General features: G+C 35.7%; 1 protein-coding gene across 1 annotated transcript in view; it reads left to right on the plus strand.

Annotated features, from left to right (window-relative positions):
* The window catches only part of LOC121386141 (peptidyl-glycine alpha-amidating monooxygenase B-like), an 86,706-nt gene that overhangs the window by 53,388 nt on the left and 6,525 nt on the right, over positions 1-26,793 (plus strand). Inside the window, exons 25-42 of the mRNA XM_041516943.1 lie at positions 132-358; positions 2,931-2,989; positions 4,364-4,418; positions 7,717-7,807; positions 8,500-8,588; positions 9,239-9,316; positions 9,766-9,817; positions 10,737-10,804; positions 12,396-12,479; positions 13,174-13,247; positions 15,022-15,072; positions 15,924-15,976; positions 16,663-16,883; positions 21,505-21,643; positions 22,933-23,040; positions 23,771-23,843; positions 25,757-25,896; positions 26,466-26,542. Of these exons, the coding sequence (XP_041372877.1) occupies positions 132-358; positions 2,931-2,989; positions 4,364-4,418; positions 7,717-7,807; positions 8,500-8,588; positions 9,239-9,316; positions 9,766-9,817; positions 10,737-10,804; positions 12,396-12,479; positions 13,174-13,247; positions 15,022-15,072; positions 15,924-15,976; positions 16,663-16,883; positions 21,505-21,643; positions 22,933-23,040; positions 23,771-23,843; positions 25,757-25,896; positions 26,466-26,542 (1,739 nt within the window). The remainder of the gene's footprint in view (positions 1-131; positions 359-2,930; positions 2,990-4,363; positions 4,419-7,716; positions 7,808-8,499; positions 8,589-9,238; positions 9,317-9,765; positions 9,818-10,736; positions 10,805-12,395; positions 12,480-13,173; positions 13,248-15,021; positions 15,073-15,923; positions 15,977-16,662; positions 16,884-21,504; positions 21,644-22,932; positions 23,041-23,770; positions 23,844-25,756; positions 25,897-26,465; positions 26,543-26,793) is intronic.

A 26,793-nucleotide genomic window follows, 5' to 3' on the forward strand; every position in this document is an offset into this window, starting at 1 on the left:
GCAGTTTCTTTCTCACCATCGATTTTCACACCATAAACACTGAATAACCTAATGTCATTTATACCTTCATACTTTTAATTATGAGTTAAAAATTAATACCTTTTTGTAATTAAAATTTGTTTTCATTTCAGCGCCACCGGCAATGACGAGATGTGTAATTTCTACATCATGTTCTACACGGACTCTGATGTGAAAGATCCGTACAGCCAATGTGGCGGAAACAATTACAAGAACGTGGTTGGCATTATGCCAGCCGACTCGGACGTACCACTTCCGCCAAATCCCTTGCTGGACGAGGTCGCCAAAGGTCATCATCATCATCACCCACACCATCATCCCCAGGTGCCTCCTACCCCAGGTAAATCAGTTCCACCTTCCTTCAACGCGAACAGTGTGCGTGAAAATCCGCGAGAGATTTTTGTTAAAGAAGCTCTTACAGATAAACTACAGGCATTAAAATTTTTAAACATTAATCAAAAGATTTCTTCCAGTCAGCACGGAAATCTTCGAGAGATTTTTGTTAAGGAAGCTCTCAAAAATAAACTACAGGCATTAGAATTTTCAAACATTAATCAGAAGATTTCTTCCAGTCCACATGGAAATCTTCGAGAGATTTTTGTTAAGGAAGCTCTCAAAGATAAACTACAGGTGTTAAAATTGTCAAACATTGACCAAAAGATTTCTTCACATCGTCGTTACCACGATAATCATCTTCATCAGCAACAGCAGGTTAGAACTCAAAGGGATGATCGCTATGCGTCGAGAAGAATACATTACGGAGCAAGTAATCTTGATGATCTTGAGTCTCTCTTGCATCCTCACAATGTGAGACGGCCGTTCGAAGTTTCAAGACCTCATCTTCTTCGAGATGATGATCAGTCTTCTCCAGGGTTGGGAACTGCCTTGAACGAAGCCATGTTGAATCCAGTTGAAGGAACATCAAAGTTGTCGTCGTCCATCAAGGAAGAAGCTAGTCGCCATGGAGACGGGACGACCTTTACGAATCCGTATGCTGCATCGGTGTCGGAAGAAGCGAAGAGTGATTTGAAAGACAGCGACGCGAGAATAGATCCACAGAAAGAGGAAGACCCGATTGGACAGGCGACCCGTCGTAAGAGTGGATGTTGTGTGGCATGGTCGCCCGCACGTTTGTTGTTAGAAAACAAGTCTCACCTCGTGTCGCTTTTAGAGCACTGAATGTAAGATAGAGCTCTTAGAATGTTTTGTTTTTGTGTTTTGTTTTTTAATTGATGTTGTTGTTGGGTTTTTTAAAGTGTTTTCTAGCAGGAATGTGATTTGTCGGCTTTTTATGTCATTTACACAGGGCTTGAACTTAACAACAGCATCGTTGAGATATAAATTGCCATAAGTAGAGAGCGTCACTGACAACAGTTTTGTGCAGGCGGTAAAGCTCCTCAACAATGGCCAAAAACAAATTGCCATAGTGGGCCATTTCAACCATAGCAGTTATTTTTAAAATTGCTGTGGGAGACAAATTCTTAAGTTTCAGTCCTGTTAACCATTTGTTAGTCCCCACCTGGTCTGACTAGAGGGGACTTGGTTTTGTCTCCATCTGCATGTTCTTCTGTCTGTCTGTCTGTATGTCTGTCTCTGTCTGTCTGTCTGTCTGTCTGTCTGTCTGTCCATCTGTTCATCTGTTCATCCATCTGTCCATCCATCTGCATCCATAGTTTTTCAGACTTATGAAAGTCAGGTGCCAGGTTATGACACAGAATCATCCCACAATATCTATGTGAAAGCTCATTTCTTGTTCTAGAAGAATTCTGAAAAAATCCCCATATTCAATGCCTGCTTTGTATACACTTTCCCAAATCTAAAAAAATATATGATTTGATTTGTGTTTCCGAGTGAACTGGGACTTGTTGAGAATGTAGTTTGTGGAGCACTATGATTTTGTTCATGATGCTTAGTTACTTTTTGTTTTGTTGTACATATAAATTTTTCTTTCTGTAATATTATGTAATTTAGTAAATTAATATTAAATAGGTGGTGTATCATACTAAAGTTCTATTTTATATGACATTGTATGCATTTCTCTCCACCAATGTATAGACCATTTACACTTAGTTGTAATATTTTTCACTCCCCATGTGTTAGTTACTCATTAAAGCCGTTAAGTGCTGTGTGTCATGTACATGTGTATTGTAGCAGTGTCACCAGCATGTTAAATATTTCGATAGCCAAGATGTTGCTGATGATTTCACCTCCTGGCATGATAGCCATGTTGATGATTATTATTAAAAAATGCAACTTAAACTCTTGTATCTGTGTTGCTTAAATAATTCTGAATTAGTGATTCACTAACAAAATGTTTATAAGTTGTGTTTGTTTTGTTATTGAATATTAACATTACTGAGGTTTGTAATTATTATGTGGCACTAAAAGTAATCATGAATTAACCTTCAATAAATAATTACATAAAAAACTGATATTTTCCCTGGTGTTGCTTAAAAATATATATATTATATATTTTCATAAATTATATTCTTTGAATAAAAAATGGCTTTGGGTTTTAAAAGTTATAGTTCTTGAGACATTTAATACATATTTGCATTTATAATGACTTTATCATTTTGTATTCATGGAAATGTATGTTACAGAAAAATTTCTTAAATATTACACCTTGATTTTCAGCGACCATAATTTGTATATAAATTCTGATATTGTCATCTATGTGTATAAATAGGTTGTAAACGGTTACTTTCATTACGTTTTGCAATGTTTGCAAATCCTGACAGCCTTTGTGAAAATATTATTTTTAATGCTGTAATGATTTTCATTTTTAAAAATTTGGATAAGCTAAAAGTCTAGGTCTTTGTATTTTTGGATACACTGTTTATATGCTTTAAGTAGTATTGGATTCAGGATAAGATGGGCGGTTTCTTAACACAATGTGGTTGTCATTTCAGTGGTAATACCTGCACAAAATACCATGGAGTTAAAAATGAAAGGAGCCAAACCACCAACGGTAAGTCAAGAATTCTAATTTATCATCTGCTTTGGTGCCATAAGAGTGTATACTACCAAATCAAATCCCATAGACAATAGTAATATATGTGGCTTAAACTACCTGCAGCGTATCAATCGACATAAACGCCACAGATATAAATACTACCACCCTTCACATTTAAAGTGAATCAGAAAAAATTGGGTGTCAAGCTGCTCGTTTCTGAGATAACGGGTAGCGTCTATGACTACCCTAGTTCCGCACAAAATTCTAGTACTTTTTTTTTACAGGTACCCCATACATGTTTCAAGCACAAGGCTACTTGACACATTGGTACTAGATGAAATAAAATTGCATATTTTTTTACCCAGATGAAACTATTATTTTTTACAATCAACACACTCACATTTATAACCAATCACAGGACTTGTGGTGTTCACTTCTCCATCAAAATTTGGGTGCACCTCGAACTTTGACCCAGCCGGAAGTTATTTGGACTAGTACTACCATAAGCTTCAGAATGCGGTCATACCATTTTCATTGTTGCAAATGAAACCACAGGTCTGAAATTAAATTGACATCGAAATACAGTTTATAAGTAATAAAAACAATTAGAACCAAATTTACTAACTTACGGTATTTTGGATATGTTTACTTTTTTAAACAGAGAAAATAGTCTGTGGTGTGACTAAACAATGGCAATTGTCATAAATTCAGTATTAAATATTTTTGAAATATAAGTTAGGTAATTAAAAATACATGTACCGTAATTTTTCGTGTATAGCCCACGGTCTATACGTTTTAAAACATTGAAAATTGCCCCCTGCAGCTTATCTGCTGCTGCGGGTTATACGATCTGTTTTTTTAACTCAATAACCATTTATTGTCAAAAGCGGCTTATCCGGTGTTGAGACCATTTTTTTTTTTAAAAGCATGGTATGTCAAATTTTAATTGAACTGTTTATATTGTCGAACACGTAAACTGCACCAGCTGTATCCATATCTGACCTAATTATTCACAAATGATACAAATTCAGTCATAGTATTTCAAAGGTGACAACAACTCACTAATTTTTTTCACTCATTTGCTAGTGTAAGTTAACACTCGGAGCAAAATAACAATGCAAGCTACATGTGCATATCGGTAATTAAGATCACTGGCTGACGATGGCTGGTGTTTTCATCATCAGGCGTTAACCGCTTAAGCTAATGCGGGCCATGTGTCGGAGCGGGCCATCTGATCATCTTTTTTACTCAATAACCGCTTATTACTCAATGCGGCTTATCCGGTGTAGCGAGCTATACGCATGAAATTACGGTACCTCTGTTCTTGTGGCAGTCACATAATGCACTGAAAATAAATTATTTAATTTGGTGTGTGTGTGTGTTTTTCAGCCTGATGCTTACTTGTGTTCATCATACCCAGTGTCGGATAAAGAATTTTATATAGGTGAGTGTGCAATATGCACTATAATTGTTCTTAACCTTTAGACTACCGGATTAATTTTTGACAAGAACCACGTTGAGTGGGTACAAGTTTATAATTTTTACTCACATATATTCACTTAAATGTTTTATAAATACATTAAAAAAAGTTGCGTTTACTTACAGGGATTTGTGGCCATCTGTCCAGTATTTATGACCATTATTCCCGATAACAGTGGTTTTCTTACCAGAATATTTTGTTCAAAAATGAACTACTATTCATATCCCAGTATTTGGTGATTTTCATTGTTGGTAAAACGAACAAATTTATTATCAAATTAGCTGTCACAATCAGCTATCGATCCCTGAAAATGATAGTGACGTGCCGCCATTGTTGTCAAGCAAAAATACTTGCTGAAAACCACTTTTTGAACTCAAAATTCCTAGGTATTTTCCATTGATAAACAAAAACCACCATCTTGTCAAGAAATCTCTTTGCATCCATTTCCTGTGAGTGCCATGTGCAAAATGCGGGAAATATGAATTGGGGAATGTACTGTATACAGTGTACAGTATATTAACTGGCGTGACGTTGGACGAGATATCTCGCCTGCAGTAGTCAGAAGGTTAAATTCAAACAGTTTAATTGCAAAAATGCCAATTTATCATTGTAAAGTACCTGTAAGAAATCAAGTATTTTGATTGGCTGATTACAAGTGGTTCATTCTACGATATACCATCTCCTAAAGTCAATGTACCTACTGTAACGTTGTTTACATGTATTCATGCACGGTGAAGTGTCACTGTTTGTAAATATGGATGACGTACACATAGAAGATGCCAGGTCGTTTAATTTGGGTGAATTGGAAGAAATATTCGGACCCGAAAATGACCCTGAAGAATACTCTCCAGACGATATAACAATGCTTGCTGCATCAGCCTCTTCAAGCAGAATTTCAATCGTCCTGTTGAGCGAAATCAGCTGATCGAGAATGTACAGTCACTGACAGCAGATGACACTGATAATTCACACTTTGCCAACATAAATGCAAATATTCAAAACTTCTACAACAAATTGATGAAAATATTGATCCCTTAAGTGCATCTACCAGTGAAAAATCATCGTGTAAACCCCAAATTAAAAACACGAAAAGTTTACCCGACCTGGCCTCAAACGAATTTGCAAAACACAAATATTACAACAAACACGGTTCCCAACGTCAATAAAATCATACTCAAATAACACCTATACCTTTAACATGACAGGCTGTAGAGTTGAAATTCACAATCATTATCACACAAAAAATATGAATTAGCAACGTAGCACAATAAATAAAAAATATATCCAAATCTGATTGACAAACACTTTTACAAGTTTACATTTCAGACTGTTCCATATTGCAGGGTATTTGAAATTTTGTTATGTTCTTCCATCTTAAAAGTGGTTTAAAGCATTATGTTGTTGTTTTTGCGTCTATATAAATAAAAATTGGTTCAAATACACAATAATATTTTTCACATAACTAGTTTTGAAAATTTACTATCGATTGACGTCATTCAGTTACAGACACGTTTGACAAAATGTGATAGAGTAACTTCGGAGAATTTTGTGAATGAAAATGGTGCACTATTTATATTACATTAAAAATAAAACATATAATTTACAGAAAATTAAATAAAAGAAGGTAAAAGGTATTTTATAATGGAGATCACCAGTTTCCATTCTTTTTTCTTCTCGAGGTGATATCGTCTAATTGACGGTGGATAGGCGGATGACCACCAGTTTCCATTCTCTTTTTCTTCTCGAGGTGATATCGTCTAATTGACGGTGGATAGGTGGATGACCACCGATATCACCTTTCAAAGAAAAAAATGGAAATGGGTGATCTCCTAAATATTATAAACAGAATGTGTTCCTCCTGAAAACATTTTGTATGTACTATGTATTTTATTAGGTATTGTTATACATTTAATGTCTTACCTTCATTGCTCCCTTTTGGTAAACTTGAATACTCCTCACATGTCGCTGTAAACTTAACTTGAGCATACTAAATGTTATCTTCTGCTCTCCTGAGTGAGTGCTCCACAAGGCTCAATGGGTAGGTGTAAACCACTTGCACCGACCAGTGGTCCATAACTGGTTCAACAAAGGCCTTGGTTTGTGCTATCCTGCCTGTGGGAAGCGCAAATAAAAGATCCCTTGCTGCTAATCAGAAGAGTAGCCCATATAGTGGCGACAGCGGGTTTCCTCTCAAAATCTGTGTGGTCCTTAACCATATGTCTGACGCCATATAAACGTAAATAAAATGTGTTGAGTGCATTGTTAAATAAAACATTTCTTTCTTTCTTTCTTCTGTTCTGTGACTATTTCATATTTATGCATTATGTTTTGGGTTTTATTTTTAACAATATTTAATATGTTAATAACATGAAGTGGATTGGCAAAGAGCATAAAATAATTTATTGTTCAGTACATGAAAGTTTGTCTCTATCTTTGAAGGTTGTAAACAATGCCTCTGAAGTCATCTGTATGGGTTTCATTCTGGCTGTCACAACTCCTATTGTATTAATTATCTTGAAAGAGTTGGTTTTATTATCTTAGAATGGGGGGAATGATGGGGATATGTACTGGGGAGAAAGGTTCTCGGGGGGAATGGTCCAGGGTGGAAATGTACAGATAGGAATTGACTGAGGGGAATGCCATAAAAATCAGTTAAAGGGACATACCCTAGTTTTTAAACACTAACATATATTTTACTATTATAACCGTTTTTGATAACTTAAATCATACTTTACTTAGATTTTATTGTTTAGATTATCAATTTCCGTACATTCGAAGTGTTTTTGGTCATCCTGATGTTTTTGATATCATAATATGCATTTCTTATATTTCTAAAAACGCACGTGCATCTGAGAAGTAACAATTATGGAGTCGATTTTTAGTCAATTTTAGAGGGTATTTCACCATTTCAAAGTCAAAGACTCATGTTTCATTGAATTGCAACTTTATCCCAATGTGTTACAGGGTTGTAGATTAACTAAACTTAGCGTTAATTTTTCACAGGTTGACACTAGGGTATGTCCCTTTAAAACATTTACAGAAAGATTAATGGTAGAAGCGTTAACAAAATAGGAACAGAATACACACTGTATGTGTATATATGTGTCTAGTTATCCATGTGACTGCATTTTGTACCCGTGGGTCAACTGCAGTGCAGCCTTGCTTCTCTTCCCCTGGACTGTAATATGTTTGACAATGAGTATGACTAATATGTTTGACGATGTTTGACTAACAGTTGTAATTTTGATGTGAATATTTTCAGTGAAGTTTGAGGCCATGGCTGACGCGATGATCGCCCACCACATCCTGGTGTATGGATGTTCCGGACAGCCTGCCAGCTCTAATTCAATCTGGTGAGAGAAGAGACAGTTAAAAGTCACAGATCCTAGTTTTTAAACACAACCGTGAATTTCGCACTATTAGACCCGTTTTTAATACTTGCAGTGGAACATTACTTACATTTCGTTGATTTGATTTTCCATTTCCAAACATCCGAAGTGTTTTTGGGCATCGTGGTGTTTGTAATACTACAAAATGTATTGTTTATAATTCTAAAAACACATCTGCCTCTGAGAAGTAACTTTATCCCGCGGTCACTGTATACATTGACAAGATATGATGACGAGATAAATCTCTATATTTTTGGTCACTGACCAAAAATATAGGTCACGTGACATAACCCCAATTCAACTCGAGTTTTTCAGACTAGATTTTTAATAAACATACTCTTTAAATCATTTGTTTAAGTACAGTAAATACAAATAACTTTTACTTTTTCGATAACAATACAAAAAGTGTATATTTATTTATGAATTAGTGTTTAGAAACGCTTTTTGAAAGAGACAGAATGTAGTTTAAACAGTATTTATCAATGTTAAATTCAAAGCAAGTGGTTTAGGTATCGACCTAAAGGTAAAAGCCTATATTCAGGGATTCTAAAATGTTTAAAACAAAAATTTCAATGAATGCATTTCTGTCACCCTTTTGATAATTTTTTACAGCAATTAAATGCTTGGAAAACATTTTCTTTATTTATCTTTTTCAGGAAGTGCCCAGCAATCTGTGCTAACAACGAACAACAGAAAATCTTATTTGCTTGGGCTAAAAACGCCCCACCAACTGTATTACCTCACAGTAAGCCATTCACCATTTTGGTGGTTACTTTTTACTGAAGACAAGATACTGACACAAGATTTCTAATAAAAACGTTATAGCAATAAAACAAAAAAACTTAACAGCTTCTTTCATCTACAATGAAACCCCTGAAATCCGGACCCTCTCGTAATCGGAATTCTCTCAAAACATGACTTTTTTCAGAGTCCCTTTTTATATATCATTATAGAAGATAACTTTTCTAAACCAGATATCCGTTAAAACCAGACTTTTTACTTGGCCCTGTGAGTGAGTGAGTGAGTGAGTGAGTGAGTGAGTGAGTGAGTGAATGTTTAACGACTTCCAAGCACGAAAAATACATTGGCTATTGGGTGTCAGAGTATTGCAAAGGGAAAACTAAAGTATCCCTGTGAGTGTCCAGTTTAGATGGGTTTCACTGTATATTTAGATTATGGAATGTATTTACTTCATGTATTAGTAAAAATAGATCAATTGCTTTATTCTACTAGATATTGTACTTTAAAATTGCTACTAAGTGATCCACTATTAAAATGGTAGAGTGAGTTGCAGCCAGTTCTAAATGTTTCAAGTATGACCTTGATCTTGTGTCATCAACTGATGACCACGTCTTTTTGATGTAACTTGAAAGTGTTTTTTTGTTTTCCCTGTAGATGTTGGTTTCCGTGTTGGTGGTAATTCAGGTATCCGCACCCTCATTATTCAGGTTCACTACGCTCATGCTTTTGATGGTAAGTTAACCGGATATTTCACTTTCTAGATTTTTTCTAGATTTCCAGATTTCAGATGCAAATTGAAGAACAAAAGAACAGTTTATGCGGTAATTAGCTCTGTCTACACTTGTAAGCTTTACCTTTCGATCAATGACAGCAGTTCCCCAGTATTTACTAAATTAGGACTCCAAACTGAAATGAAATAATTGTGCTTATTTGAATGTTAATAAACAATGAAACACACCTGCTGTAATGGTTGTATGCATCTTTATTATAAACTTGAAGTTTATTAGTGTGTGTTCATACCTACATGTAAGTGCATTCTCTCATACTGATTTGATGTCTTATTTACATTGTTATAACAATCATAGGCGCACACAGAGTATAAACATTACATTTTTGTAATTTTAGCAAAATGTAAAATTTACTTTATAAAAATTAACTATGTTAATTTTCTTATTTTGCAGCATCAGAGGAGAAAGATTATTCCGGTATTAGAATCTATCTTACAGAAGAAAAGTATGTACCTTATGAAAATTATATTTCAAATTTATTCCTGTCCTATGCCTGTATTTTTAAGTGATATAAATTTGAGCATTTTTCTCATTAAAATGTTTTTGAAAATAAATTCCTTGTGAAAATTGTATGGACTGATTATTAGAGTGATGCACATGAGCCATGTCCATCTGTTTAGCATTGGCATTGGACTTCATTTGACAAACCCAGTCCATTACACCAATAACAAAATCCAGTCCTTTTTTTTCTTGGTTCAGTTTTTGAATGCTCCTTAAAATGAAAACAGAAGTTTTACTGCCTTCATGAACTCCACAGTCAGCAATACATCGTCTTTTGCTACAGAGTTTTTCTCTGATTGCTCTGGGTTGTAGCCAGTGTTCTATCTTATACTATCGTAAAACCATTGTAGGCTATGATGTCACTACAGAACATGCCATAATGACGTAGTGGGGTTGGGATGTTGGCCAGTGGTAAAGAGCTCGCTTGGTCGGTTTGGGATCAATCCCCGCCTGTGGGCCGATTGGACTATTTCTCGTCCCAGCTAGTGCACCACAACTGGTATATCAAAGGCCGTGGTTTGTGCTACCCTGTCTGTGGGATGGTGCATATAAAAGATCCCTTGCTACTAATGAAAAAATGTAGCGGGTTTCCTTTCTAAGACTATATGTCAAAATTATCAAATGTTTGACATCCAATAGCTGATGAATAATAAATCAATGTGCTCTAGTGGTGTCATTAAACAAAACAAACTTCTTTCTTAATGATGTAGCTTAGGATGGCTTTACAATAGCTTCGAAAATATGGGCCCAGATGTATAAGTTGCATACTGCAAGGTATTTTGAACTATATGTGTTTTAGTATCTCATATAGTATAATTACACCATGGATTTGTAATCATATTGCTGGTTTTAATTTTTTGCAGACAAAAATTTGTAGCTGGAATATTCCTGATGTATACATATCTGCTATCAATTCCGCCTAATACTCCAAGTAAGTGTGTGTGTTTTTCTGACCTATGATGAACGTTTTGGAGGGTGACAGCTAAGGCCGAATATACAAAGCCTGTTTTTGTTTTACACCCATGTTACTACATACATCAACAACGCTCATGGCTTGGGTATGGTGATTGTTATTGTTGTTTTTAAAACCGGCGTCATGGCAGGCCATCGGTCTACAGGCTGGTAGGTACTGGGTTCGGATCCCAGTCGAGGCATGGGATTTTTAATCCAGATACCGACTCCAAACCCTGAGTGAGTGCTCCGCAAGGCTCAATGGGTAGGTGTAAACCATTTGCACCGACCAGTGATCCATAACTGGTTCAACAAAGGCCATGGTTTGTGCTATCCTGCCTGTGGGAAGCGCAAATAAAAGATCCCTTGCTGCTAATCGGAAGAGTAGCCCATGTAATGGCAACAGCGGGTTTCCTCTCAAAATCTATGTGGTTCTTAACCATATGTCTGACGCCATATAACCGTAAATAAAATGTGTTGAGTGCGTCGTTAAATAAAACACTTCTTTCTTTGTTGTTTTTAAAAGAGTCTTCTTCAAAATTGTGTCAGTAAAATGTTTCACTTACTTGCAGCATTACTGTGTGCAGGGTGGGTCCCTGGGGTGCCATAGTATAATGCAGTTGGAAAATAGTTTAGTGCAAACATAGCCAGTATGAACATCACAATAAAAGACTGTAGGAATCTTATTATGTGCGGCTATGTGATATAGAAAAAGATACATCAACAATGCTGTAACACCTGTGTTTAACAAAAAACCAGGCTTCATAAATTTGCCTCAGAGTTTTACCTAATGACGGTAATGTAGTTAACTTTTACATACGGGTTAATGATAGATTTTTGCATTTGGCTTGTTCTTATATTTTATAAACTTTTAACACATTAATGTTTTAGTCATCAGCTGTTAGAGTAAATTTGGTAAAAAAAATTCCATTAGTAGCAAGAATTTATTATATGTATTTTCCCCACAGACAGGACAATACATATCACAATCTTTGATCTACCAATCATAAAGCATTGGTTAGAATGGGGAAAACCCCAATCATAGAATAGGTTCACTGAGGTACATGTTTATGTCCTAGATAAAGTAAATATTACAAGGCTGCCATGCACACCAAATCATTAACAAAGAAATCTTGACAAAGAATACAAAATACCTGTAGCCTATAGTCCGTCCCACAGGGAACACTTTTTTTTTCATTCTGTGGAACTTACTACAAATTATTTATTTCTGAGCTGATAGTTTTCTAAATTGTACACAAAAATAGGGGTGGGGGGTGTGTTATTTCCAAAACACTTTTACTTTTCTTCTTACGTCAAACCAAACTGAAATTATTTACAAAAATACATTTTGGTAGAAGGATGGGACAGACTATAGGTCACTTTTACGAAGTAAAAAAGCAAGATATAGATATTACTTTTCCAACCACGGTTGAGACAGTGACAGCTTTTGCATTAACGTTTAGGCGAGACATTTAATTCCGGGAAATTCTTGTTCAGTTTTTATGATATCATGCTTTCTTTTCGTTCTTTTACGTGCATTAAAAACCTACTGTCATATCTCTTCTTTCTAGTGGTCCACTCCGACATCAGCTGTATGTATCAGGGAGAAAACCCCATGTATCCGTTCGCCTACAGGACTCACGCTCATGGCTTGGGTATGGTGGTTGTTATTGTTGTTTTTAAAAGAGTGGACTTCAAAATTGTGTCTGTAAAATATTTCACTTACTTGCAGCATTACTGTGTGCAGGATGGGTCCCTGGGGTGCCATAGGATAATGCAGTTGGAAAATAGTTTAGTGCAAACATAGCCAGTATGAACATCACAATAAAAGACTATGAATCTTATCATATGCGGCTATGTGATATAGAAAAAGCACACATGAGGTGGAAGAAATTTCTCCCTGGGCTAGTTTGAACAACATTTTATTAGCCAAATGTTAAAGCCACTTAATATAAAAACAAATGTGTAGTTCACTAATGTGGCTATGGGCAGGGTGGGCCCTAGTTATTGGTGTCATCTTCATTATTAGATTTATTTGGCTTATTAAACTTACCGTACAACATGCAGAATACAGACAAAAATGAAGTCACAGCAACAGTACAGAAATTATGATCATTCTGTATGAAATGTTTTTCTCCACCTGTAGTATGTTTTGTTTTATGTTCGAGTTTGGTGGGGGGGGGGGGGGGGGGGGGGGGTGTGTGTGTATTGGTTGTTTAAATGCCAGACAAATTTAACGTAGAGTTGGTTTTTTATGGAAACCGATTTATATTTTAAATACCGAATACATGGTCTGAATTAGTCAGGACTTGTGTGTTTTAAATGTGTTTCTTTGTCTTCAATACACAGGCCGAGTGATCACGGGTTATCAGTATAACAATACCTGGCATGAGATTGGAAAAGGAAACCCACAGTGGCCACAGGTATTCTATCCAACTCTTTGTTATTCTAAACTGATGGGGTGAGGTGGATATTGGTGTGGGTTTTTTGGTTTGTTTGCGGGGGGTTGGGGGTTGGGGAGGTTTGGAGGAGGAGCATCAGGTGCAGATTTGGAAGTATTTTTTATGTTTATGCATACAGTGTGCAAATTTTTTTTGTCAGTTCTACTTAGAGTGAACCACAAAAAATATTGCAGTCAATTCTTAATTGATCCATTGGTTAATCTCATTACATCCAAAGCTCCGAGATGCTGTACTGTTAATATATAGACAGTCACTGTATCTACTGTCTTTGAGGGAATTAATTAAAAACTCTTCTTACAAGTCTTTTAAGATAAAATATTGTGTGGAAGAACTAATAATAATAATAATGTATATTGGACAGAAGTTATAAAATTTGATTCATATTCCCAGCGTAGGTTTGGGACAGGAACATTAATGGAAAGAAAAATACAGCAATTGTTTTGGCTTATAAAAATTGTTGAAATATTAATAATTAAATTTGCTTTGCGTCTATACGTTTTACGGCAATCTGATTTGTCCTGAGGTGCTTACTTTTTTTCGTTCATATCTCGATGAAACTAAAAAATGTAAGCCACGCATACTACCCCCGATTCGCACTACTTTTGTGCAACAAGCCGGATTATTCAGGCAATCATATTTAAATATTTTGAAGAAAACACGTAAAAGATACAAAAGCAATAAAAACATGTTGAAACAATAAATTAATGGAAAATGCTATAGCAGAGTAGACATGTATATGCATTGATTGTGTTTGTTTGATTGGGTTTTTAAAAAAAAACTCATCGCTAATCATAAAATGAGTCTCGGTCGTGGCCAAAGAAATGTAGGAAACTTCACGCCTGTAACTTACTTGTAAGCATTGTTCTACAGCTGTTGGCGAAAATTAAACGGTTCCCCCAGCAGCATAAATGTTAAACACGTTCCCTTCATTCACATTAAACAAATATAAACTAAAAACGAATCAGACAATTCCTTCCAATGTAACAAAATGATCCATAAAAATACACACAGCAGCAGCTAGAGGAAATGGCATCACTTGTCAAAATTATGTCATTTACCAAATGACGTCATTTAAAAAACCACCTGATTCAAATGATAGTGAATGAACGTTTGCAGTCTTACGCGACATAACTATCAATGAAGTTTACACAAACAATACTACAGGCATATTTAAAGCTAAACAAAATAAATTCAGTTATGTATTATTAAAATATGCATATAAATTTAATTATAAGATTTGACCGCAATTATTTTTTGGTTCATGCAAGTATGAACCAAAAAACCGATGTGCACACTTTTGTATGACCCTATGCTGAGTCATACAGTGTGCACATCGTTTTTTCGGTTCATACTTGCATGAACCAAAAAATAATTGTGGTCAATTGTTAAATCACTGATTGTGAATCCACTGGTCTTAACAAGTAGTAGTTTTAGTTGTTGGGTTGTTTCTCGTCTCACCTTTACGAAGTGAAAAGTCGAGATATAGTTATTACTCTTTCGACAACATTAAAGTTTTGCGTTTAGATTCATTTCTCACAAACTATAACTCCTAGATCAATAATTCGTTGGGTTTTTTACTATGCATTGAGATGAACTTCTATGAATGCAACTGTTAGCGACTCCAATTATGTTTATGGTAGACATTTGATTTTGTAGAATTCTTGTGGGATTTTAATGTTTAAATTTTATCATTAAGTAATATACTTAATTGTTTTTTTTTGTGTGTTTTTTTCAGGCTTTCTACCCAGTTCATGACAAGATTTCTGTGAATCGAGGTGATAAATTGGTGAGCTTGTCAGTTTTTTTGTTTTTTTTAAACTATGAATACATAGTTATGGTAGCTTGTAATCTTATTAAAGTCACAGAACCTAATTTCAACTCTTAAAAATTAACACTAAGTTTATAGTTAATATACAAACCTGTAACACATTTGGATAAAGTTACAACAGAGTGAAACAAAGAGTCTGTGACATTGAAATGGTGAAATACTCTTTAAAATAGATTAGAATTCGACTCCATAACCTCAGACGCACATACATTTTTTAAAATATGAAAAATCCATTCTGTGATATTAAAAACACCAGGATGACCAGAAACACTTAGGATATTTGGAAATGGATAATCAAAACAATAAAATCTAAGTAAGGAAAGATTTAATTTCTTAAAAACATGCTCTAATAGTGAAAAATATGCCTTTGTATTTAAAAACTAGAGTCTGTCATTTTAAACATATCATTTGAAAGTTGTCATTGTGCATGCCATGAATACATTTTTGAATAAAGTCTACATGTGTTTCATGCTTGAATCAAATGTTTTACATCGAGTAACGTTTGAAACCTCATATTTACTTGTACATTTTTTTTAGTGAAAACATTTTTGTTTTCCCACAGTGTATGGTCTTTTTGTTACCTACATATTTTCTTTTACTGACATATTTCGTGATAGTTCTTACCAATGATAATTTTTAGAGCCAGCTGGAATTAAATATTTATATCTGTTTTCTAAACAATTTATGCAGTGTTTACGCTTACTTGATTGTAAAGAAATTTGTGAAAACATGTTTGTTTTACACGTGTTTGATCTTGGGTATATTCTTTGTGAAATGTCTTTTGTTTTAACCTTGGTATTTAATTGCAGGTTGCTCGGTGCTCTTTCAACTCAACTGGAAGGAATCGATATACACATATTGGGTATGTATTGTTCAAGTCTTATGTTTTCTTTCCACAAACAACTGTGGGTTGGTTTGGGGGGTTTTGTTTTGGGTGGGGCGTTTGGCTTTAAAAGATAAGTTGTTTTATATTGTGCTTCAGTACAGACCACCCAAATAACTCCAGGTAATAACTTCCGGAATACTTTTTACTTTGTCTGCGATTGTGTTTTAGTCTGTGATGTTTAAGCGGGGAAATACCGTCTAAAATAACTAGAGCTTGTTTATAACCATTTCTTCTCAGACAAACGTGCGTTTTTAGAATTATGAAAAATGCATTTTTGGGTATCACAAAAACCTGGATGACCAGAACCGCTTCAGGTGTATGAAAATTAATATTCTAAATAATAAAATGTAAAAACAGAACTGATAGTGAAAAATATGTTGTGTTTAAAAAGAGACGTTTAATTTGTTGTTCTGCTAAAAATATCCTAGTGACTACACCTTTAATTTGTTGTGGGGCAGAAAATATCCAAGGGACTACACCTTTAATTTGTTGTTGGGCTGAAAATATCTTAGTGACTACCCCTTGTTGTTGGGCTGAAAATATCCTAGTGACTACCCCTTGTTGTTGGGCTGAAAATATCCTAGTGACTACCCCTTTAATTTGTTGTTGGGCTGAAAATATCCAAGAGACTACCCCTTTAATTTGTTGTGTTGTGTTTTCAGGCAGACGGGTGCAGACGAGATGTGTAACTTCTACATCATGGCGTACATGGACTCAAGCACCAGGAACCCGTACGGGTCTTGCGGCGGAAACAAGCTCCCACTACTCGTTGAAAACATCCCCGACGACTCGGATGTCCCACTCCCTCCAAACCCACTCCTCGATGACGCGGCCAGGGGACATCACCACTTTCAGCATGGCAGCGGCGGGGGGATGACATCAGGTAATTACTATATGGGTCCCGACACGATCAGGGGGGAAGATGACAACAAACACGAAGAGCTTGATTCTTTTTTCCCTCAGTATTTAAACAGTCTAGGGCAGTTGCGTCCTCAGAAACGATACCCCCAGGACTATTACGACAGTTTGTATGATGAAGACAAGGGAGGTAATTCAGACGAAGACAAGGGAGGTAATTCAGTTAGAAATAACAATGAGAATAAAGATTCGGTCGAGTCGAATCACAATATGTCTGATGGAATGGACCGAGATTCTGCATATGCCGATTCTGTGGAAAATGGTCGTGGTAGGAACAGGAACCGAAATAAATTGTTGAACGAAAACACAGCTGGTTCCGATTCCGAGGACGGGGTTCGGGATAGAGACCGAGAGAGAGGGAGAGTTCCCGATTCCCAGCTCGATGGTACGGGTGACATAAAGAACCGAAACCGAAACAAGGTGTTCCAAGCCATGAACGAGCAATTAAAACATGGAAAGAAGGGGAATCCCCCACTGCGTCAATCTCCGGCGACTTCTCCGAACATTCCTCCAGCCAAGACGGTTGACGTGATCACGACACATAAACCGGCAGCGAAGATGACAACTGGCGGGAGCGAGGAGGCTGTCAGTGAGTGCTGGAATGCAGCATGGTCGTATTGTAGCTTGTTCAGTGTTGTTGGCTTCATGCACTTGTAATGCAGGGTGTTCAGTGTGTGTTAAATAGTAGGACGTTTGAGAAATGTAGGCAGATTTATCTACTTGATGAAGTGAGGTCTATAAATATAAGCATGAGAAGTAGGTGATTAATCTACAGAACACTTTAAGTGTATAACTGTAAGCATGAGAAGTAGGTGATTAATCTACAGAACACTTAAGTGTATAACTGTAAGCATGAGAAGTAGGCAGTTGTATCACAGGATGCAATGAAGTGTGTAATTGATAACACAGGGTTTAAGCTGTCGTTCACCAAATGCAAATTAAAGATGAATTCGGCGAATTTATTTTGATTGTTAATTTGCCAAAATACTGAATTGAAAATTGCATACCCTTTGTTTTGGCTACAGATTTTATGACCAAATTCGCCAAATTGCTAACAGTGTTTTGGATCCTTTGAAGGGATTTGAACCAGTGTCCAGTGCTTTACCAACTGATCTAATAGGGAAAGATTAATTCAGCGAATATATTTTATTATTAATTCACCAGAATACTAATTTGAAAATTGCATACTCTCTGTTTTGGCTACAGATTTTATTACCAAATTTGCCAAATCGCAAACAGTATTTTGGGTCCATTGATGGGATTCAAACCAGATACCCTCAGTGTGAGTGAGTGTCAAGTGCTTTACCAACTGAGCTAATAGGACAATTCCCACAAGGTACTGTCAGTAGGAGCACTTTATACCAACACTACTACATATTTGTAAACATGAAAGGTAGGCAGCAGCAGTGGTCACTCAAAAATCACTGCCTTCCTGCTAATGATCACTCTGTTACTGTCAATCACGTTGTGTCGCTGTGCATTGTTATTGTGTCTTAGTATGTGTATTATTGTCTGCATGTAGTTCGTCATCCTTTTTACTTCTAATTCCATTGTGTTGTTTTTCTGGGGCCTAATTCACTAAACTCTCGCAACTTTGCAATCTCGCAGTGCCATGCTAAAAGACTTGCAAAGAGGATGCTTTGTTGTCTAGCAGAGCCTCAGAGAGCTTTGTGAATGAGGCCCCTGTATCATAGTGTATTCAGCATGTGAAACAATTTGAGTTTTTTTCGTGTACAGAACTACATGCAAGTTGTTTTCCCATGTTGTTTGTTCTATGAGTTTATAGTGTGTAAGAAATATTACACTACAAGACTGAGTAGCGGTCGAGTGGCATAAATCATGTGTGCTGTATTTATTACATAACACCTACATATTTCATTCTTGAGAAAAGTTTAAATAAATAACTTAAATTGTCTGGATAATTGGTTGAATTTTGTGGAATTGACAGAGCTGAGCATCCTGGCTACGGACATGACGTGCTACACATGTCAGATGTTGTATTACACATATGTTTAACAAAATAATTTTTTATTGTACGTACAGAATGGTCTTTATCACTATAGTAAGATTAAATGCATTATATAATAAAACATTTTACTTAAGCAAGTATTTTTTTCTGCTTATTTTCTTCAAAACGTGTCTCTGTTTTTCAGTTGATAGTATTTAAAACTTAGTAACTCAGGCCTGCACAAATTGCACGAATGACAGTTATGCTATTTTATTTGGCATAACCGATTTACTGTTCGTGTAAAATTTACTGAATGATTAGTCCCGGCAAAGTACAAAAATATTTTTATCGCGAGTACAAACATTAGACTTGTTCCTGATGCAGTGCTTTTTCGTAGCGCGTAAGTCAGTCAGTCAAGTTTGTATAAATATCTTGCGAAATAGGTGCATTCCCATTGGTTGCTAGAAGACGATATAGCCGAATTTAACCAATCAAAAATGGCGATATTGTGATGGTCATTACAATCTCGAACTGGATCAGCAACCAGGGTAAACCAGTCACAGTGACCCTATTATTAACTGTAGTTCCGATAATGACAGTGACAGTGACGATGATGACAGTGTCAGTGATAATGACAGTGACAGTATCAGTATCCACTGTTCCTCAGATGAGGAAGATGGCACCGAGTTTCCCACTCAGGACTGAATATCATGACATATATACATTAAATACTAATATTATAAAATGAATGGTAAGAGATTGCCTTGCAGTGGATTCTTATTTATTCACACGTAGTTATGCACACATGATGATGTGTTTTATATAATAGGCCACACCTGACATTCACTATATTTTGGTAATTTATTACAATAGTCTCAATCATTATTATTATTTTTAAATCTCTTAAACATTTGTATACATATACTTTTTACTTACAATTGTTTATCAAAATTAAGGTGGGTTTTTCTGTTGGGGTTTTTTTTTTTTTATTATAAAGAAAAAACCAGGTTATGCAAACCAAAATAGGTTATGCAAAATCTTTTGGCATAACCCCTTTTCAGGTTATGCAAATTTTTAATTTGCGCAGGCCTGTAACTACACGTACTCGTGTTTATGATTAGTAGCATGTAACTAGACTGTTGTTTTGCTGGCACATTTTAAATAGTGTATTTGCATGTAGCAGTAAAATTAATGTTGATTTTTGTTTGTGCTTTACATTTAATCTCTGTTTATATATCGTAATGATGTATATTTAAAGAGTTCATTTCCAAATCACGATGTACACCAGTTTCCAAATTTTGTTGTTAGCAGTGAAGGTATACTGTTGTTATAATAACTAGACAGTGAACATTCCATCAAAGCACGATTTCTATGCCCAATGAACATGATGTTAAAACTCTGCTTTATGTGATATACGCTATGTCATGTTGCAACAAAATCATGCTTTTTTTCTTTTCAAAATGATGTAAATAGATATTTAGCAATTTGGAAATTAACACTTCATTTGTATTTTAGTGTGGATATGCATCGGTTTTTAGGGTCAATTTGCTAGAAATACTAACTTGATGAATATATGACTTTCAGAAATGTCTGGTTTATTATGCTCAACTATTTGTTATTAATGCTGATTTGACTGTTGAGTCGGCTTGTCCCTAGTCGACTGAAAATGTATGCTAACTTACATCATCTGACTTGAATATTAATGCTGAGGAACTTCTGAAATTATTTTTTTTGTGGTGTAAAGGCACGACACTGACCCCTATCTGGGGCCGGACGTAGCCCAATGGTAGAGTGTTTGCTTGATGCACGGTTGGTCTAGGATTGATCTCTGTCGGTGGACCTATTGGGCTATTTTTCGTTCCAGCCAGTGCTCCACAACTGGTGAAACAAAGGCTGTGGTATGTACTATCCTGTCTGTGGGATGGTGCATATAAAAGATCCTGTGCTGTTAATCGAAAAGAGTAGCCCGTGAAGTGGCGACAGCGGGTTTCCTCTCTCAATATCTGTGTGGTCCTTAACCATATGTATGAGGCCATATAACCATAAATACAATGTGTTGAGCGCGTTGTTAAATAAAACATTTCCTTCTGCCCCCTATCTCACCAACCACCAACAAGTAACCACTAACCCTTTTTTTTGACAGATAGCCGAGATAGCTGATGTGTTAGGTTTTAAGCTGGATGCCAAAAATTAATAGCAATTTGGCAAATTTGATCAGAAAATCTGTTGCTAAACAATTATTTTTAAGAATAGCTGTACACATAACAATGACACATGGTCTTCGAATTAGCTTTTGGCGAATAGGTAATGACATATGTTCACCAAATTCAACTTTAGATCATATTTGGCAATATGGTGATATGTGTGTCCATGGAAATGTGCTTGAACTTTAAATGGATAACCGTAAGTGGATATAAACATGAAAAATAACTTTTAAAAAGGACAGAATAAATAATGTATTACAGTGTTGTCAAGCTAACATTCTGCCCTGGATACAGCCTTCGTGAGTGGATAATTTGCCTTAATCTTTATTTGACATGGGCATGTAAAAACAGTTTCATTAAAATGTAAACTAATATTTTTTTTCTTTGCTAATTTAAGTTTCTTTTTTCTTTTCTTGTTTTTTTGCCTTCTACAGACCTAACCAATCTTCATCTGACATTTGACTCATCATGGCCGCAGCAGTCCGTCACCATTGGTCAGGTGGGTGGTGTCGCCGTGGATACGGATGGAAATGTCTACATATTTCATCGGGGTACCAGAGTGTGGGATGCAAAGTGAGTAACAATTTGATTACTTTTTTTTCCTTTAAATTAATATTCACTCAGTAAAAAAAAAACAACATCAAAATGTGTTCCTTTTCCTGTAGGTTAATTTTTAATTATGATTACAAACAATTGACATAAACTTGTGGTCTAAAGTTTTTTGATTTCAGACATTTTATGACATGTTGAGAGTTTGTTTTTCTCCCCCATAAAAACATAGATTATATCTGACAGATCCATCCAGTAATGTTTTGACTACACAGCTATGTGGACATACCCTAGTTTTTAAACACTAACACATATTTTCTACTATAATAACCGTTTCTGATAACTTAAATAATACTTTACTTAGATATTATTGTTTACATTATCCATTTCCGTACATTCAAAGTGTTTTTGGTTATCCTGGTGTTTTTAATATCACAAAATGCTTTCCTCATATTTTTTAAAACGCACATGCGTCTGAAAAGTAACAGTTATGGAGTCGAGTTTTAATCTTATTTTTAGAGGGTATTTCACCATTTCAAAGTCACAGACGCATGTTTCACTCAATTGTAACTGTATCCAAATGTGTTACAGGTTTGTAGATTAACTAAACTTAGTGTGCATTTTTACGGGTTGAAACTAGGGTCTGTCCCTTTAAGAAAACATCATGCTACCCAAGTCCATTTCTTACTTGTTCTGTTTTTCTTAGACAAACCATTTACACTTAGTTTTATTGTTTTTCACTATTAGTTATTAAATTAAAGTCATACCAGCAGGGTTTTTGCCAGAGGGTACAAATACGTACCCTAACATTTTGGAAATTAAAGAATACATTTTTAGAAAGATTATAGTAAGAGAACTTCTGTTTAAAATTTGTCACAATATATATACGTACAATTGGGCTGTTTCTCGTTCCAGCCAGTGCACCACGACTGGTATTTCAAAGGCTGTGGTATGTGCTGTCCTGTCTGTAAGATGGTGCATATAACAGATCCTTTGCTACTTATGGAAAAATGTAGCGGGTTCCTCTCTAAGAATACATGTGTAAATGACCAAATGTTTGACATTCAGTAGCCGATGATTAATAAATCAGTGTGTGTTTTCTGTCCCACACTCGACCACTGGCCATGCCAGAGATTGGGTGTGGAAGAGACGTGCCTGAACCTCAATTGAATAGAGGCATGTTAATAGTTTACGATTATGATTACGATTACAACAATCAATGTCCTCTAGTGGTGTCGCTAAACAAAACAAACAAACTTTCTTCAAAACCAAATGATCTGTGATTGTATTTTGTTTACCTTTTGTTTTCACAGCTCGTTTGACGTTTACAATCACTTTCAACTTCCAAATGCCATACCGCAGGACACGATCGTGATTTATCACAAAAACGGGAAGCTCATAAGGAAATTTGGAAGTAACAGGTCGGTACCTTATAATATTTGAAGTAAGATTTCATACCTCAGGATAATAGTAATCTCACATTTTGCTTTTATTCTATGCATCTCACAGATAATACATTTTACGTTTAGCATAGTTTCTTCATATTTGCTTTTGTTTGAAATCTGGTAGGCAGTGTTTTTGTTGGGCGGTATCATTCAACATTTGGGGCAGGGCATAGCTAGTGGTACAGCGCTCGCCTGATGCATGGTCAGTCTAGGATCGATTCCTGTCGGTGGGCCCATTGGGCTATTTTGTTGTTCCAGCCAGTGCTCTACAACTGGCATAACAAAGACCGTAGTATGTACTATCCTGTCTGTGGGATGGTGCATATAAAAGATCCCTTGCTGCTAATCGAAAAGAGTAGCCCATGAAGTGGCGACAGCAGGTTTCCTCGCTTAATACCTATGTGGTCCTTAACCATTTGTCTGAGGCCATAAAACTGTAAATAAAATGTGTTGAGTGTGTCATTAAATAAACCATTTCCTTCCTTCCTTCATTGAACATTTATTCAGAAATTCAGTATGCTAAGAGAAAACATTCAAGAATTTTATATACATTAAATATTTCTTATTTGTTGCAAATTAAAAAAAAAATTCCTGACCTATTTTGTAATGCAAAAATGCATAAGTGGTGTTTTATTTCTCTTCAAGATTGTGCAGATGGTGTTAAGTTGATTGTAATTTACAGTTTATTTTGTGATCTTTCCTTCAGTTATTTTATGCCACATGGTATGGAGGTTGACAGTCATGGCAATATGTGGATTACCGACGTAGCCCTACATCAGGTAAAAAAAAACCAGATTATTTTTTCCTTTCTTTCTCGTATATTGTAGGTGAAGGGTGAAACATTTTGCATCTTCACAGGTGGATGTAGGATTTTTATAAGGAGGGTTCCAAATTTAAAAAGAGACACATACAGTATTCCAATGAACACTAACTATCTTCCATGTAACCCCCAGCTGAAAATATTACATTTTCCCCACTATTGGTAAACAGTTAAATAATTAAAACTATTAAAGGTGCAGACTCTAATCTCAGCCCAAAAAAATGGATACTAAGTTTAGTTAATCTACAAACCTGTAGCACATGTGGGCAAGGTTATAACAGAGAAAATAACTAGATCTCGTCTCCATGACCATTACGTGCTTTTTCAGAATTATCAAAAATGCCTTTTGGGGTATTGTAAAAGCCTGGATGACCAGAACCACTCCACCGGCCTCCGTGGCATCGTGGTTAGGCCATCGGTCTACAGGCTGGTAGGTACTGGGTTCGGATCCCAGTCGAGGCATGGGATTTTTAATCCAGATACCGACTCCAAACCCTGAGTGAGTGCTCCGCAAGGCTCAATGGGTAGGTGTAAACCACTTGCACCGACCAGTGATCCATAACTGGTTCAACAAAGGCCATGGTTTGTGCTATCCTGCCTGTGGGAAGCGCAAATAAAAGATCCCTTGCTGCCTGTCGTAAAAAGAGTAGCCTATGTGGCGACAGCGGGTTTCCTCTAAAAACAGTGTCAGAATGACCATATGTTTGACGTCCAATAGCCGATGATAAGATAAAAAATCAATGTGCTCTAGCGGCGTCGTTAAATAAAACAAACTTTACTTTAGAACCACTCCATGTATATGAAAATGAATATTCTAAATAATAAAATGTAAGTCCTTCTAATTTAAATGATCAAAAACAGGTTTAATACTGAAATATTACTTGTAGTGTTTAAAAACTAGGATCTGTCACATTAACTATTCTCAATATTAAAACTATTTATTTTGAAATAGTTGTCACATTTTTGTGCAGTGTATTTTTTTGTGTTTACACTGAAATGTCAGTGTTTGTTTTACCAGGTAACTTTAACTTTTCCTGTAATGTATTTTTTGTGGTTATACTATACAGTGAAACTCCTCTAAACCGGACACACTAAGGACCACCTAAAAAGTCTGGTTTTAAGAGGTATCCAGTTTAAAGAGGTTCTCTTCTGTACAGATATTTAAAAAGGGACCATGAAAAATGTCCGGTTTTGAGGAAATTCCGGTTTTAAGAGGTTTGACTACTAAATTGTCAATGTTTGTTTTTTTCCAGGTAACTTTAACTTTTCCTGTCTAATGTATGTTTTGTCGTTATACTAAATTGTTAATGTTTTGTGGGGGTTTCCAGGTAACTTTAACTTTTCCTGTCTAATGTATGTTTTGTCGTTATACTAAATTGTTAATGTTTTGGGGGGGTTGCCAGGTAACTTTAACTTTTCCTGTCTAATGTATGTTTTGTCGTTATACTAAATTGTTAATGTTTTGGGGGGGGGGGGGGGGGGTTCCAGGTAATTTTTAACTTTTCCTGTCTAATGTGTGTTTTGTCGTTATACTAAATTGTTAATGTTTGGGGGGGGTGGTTTCCAGGTAATTTTTAACTTTTCCTGTCTAATGTATGTTTTGTCGTTATACTAAATTGTTAATGTTTTGGGGGGTTGCCAGGTAACTTTAACTTTTCCTGTCTAATGTATGTTTTGTCGTTATACTAAATTGTTAATGTTTTGGGGGGGGGGGTTTCCAGGTAATTTTTTAACTTTTCCTGTCTAATGTATGTTTTGTCGTTATACTAAATTGTTAATGTTTGGGGGGGGGGGGTTTCCAGGTAATTTTTAACTTTTCCTGTCTAATGTATGTTTTGTCGTTATACTAAATTGTCCGTGTTTTTCCCGCAGGTAATGAGAATCCCCGCCGGAGCGAAGGAACCCGATTTAGTGCTCGGTGAACGCTTCACTCCAGGAAATGATGACTCGCATTTCTGTAAACCAACAGACGTCGCTGTTCTTTCCACGGGCGAATTTTACGTAGCAGATGGGTACGTTATCTCAGATAATTTGTTGAGAAGTTAGTTCTTATAGTTCTTATTGAAGGTAAAATTAGCATTTAAACAAAATAATGCCAGAATCTGGATAACAACATTTATTTGTATCAACATTACTACTAAACAGCTATATGGGGGCTGCACAGTGCATTTTTACGGGGATTACAGCTAATATTGTGAGTAGAATGATGGAAATACATGGTGAAAAGGTTTCAGGCAAGCTCATTTTTCGTGTTTTTTCCCGAATTTGATGATTTGTGTCAGCTCTGGTCTTAAGGAAGAGACAGTTGACACCTGCTGCCGATCCACATCACATACACTTATGAAAATAAGCAATTTGTAAGTTCTTTTCTGGTGAACATGACAACAGGTGCATTCAAATCCTTCTTATGTTCATATTTAATTCTGATTGTGTAATCGAAAGTTGATTGGTTGGTACAAATCGGTTCTAACCAATGATCACATGATGAAATACCAACCAACTCCCAAAACTACTATAAACAATAGTATAGTGATTTGTAGTGTGGATTAGAATTAAACAATGTGTTTTCTTCTTTTTGTAGATATTGTAACAGCAGAATAATGAAGTTTTCAAAGGATGGCAAGTTGATTAAGCAATGGGGACACAGCAGTTTTGAAGGTATGTATACCATAAAGGTTAACTTTATTGTAAAGTAAAGTACAAACAAGAAAAAGAAATGTTTTGCCAAGTTGTATTCAAATATCAGGAGATGACGTTAAGTATGTTTTCTTTTCTAATAAAAGGTTATTTAAATTTTTATAAAGGTTATTGACAAAAAGGAAAAAACAAATGATCGAGAGGTAACTTGAATTGTGACATAATTTGTGTACTTTTTTCTGTATTCATTGTTTACTATCTGTAGTCGGGAC

The sequence above is a fragment of the Gigantopelta aegis genome, chromosome 2 (assembly GCF_016097555.1).
Source record: "Gigantopelta aegis isolate Gae_Host chromosome 2, Gae_host_genome, whole genome shotgun sequence".
Lineage (NCBI taxonomy): Eukaryota > Metazoa > Mollusca > Gastropoda > Neomphalida > Peltospiridae > Gigantopelta > Gigantopelta aegis.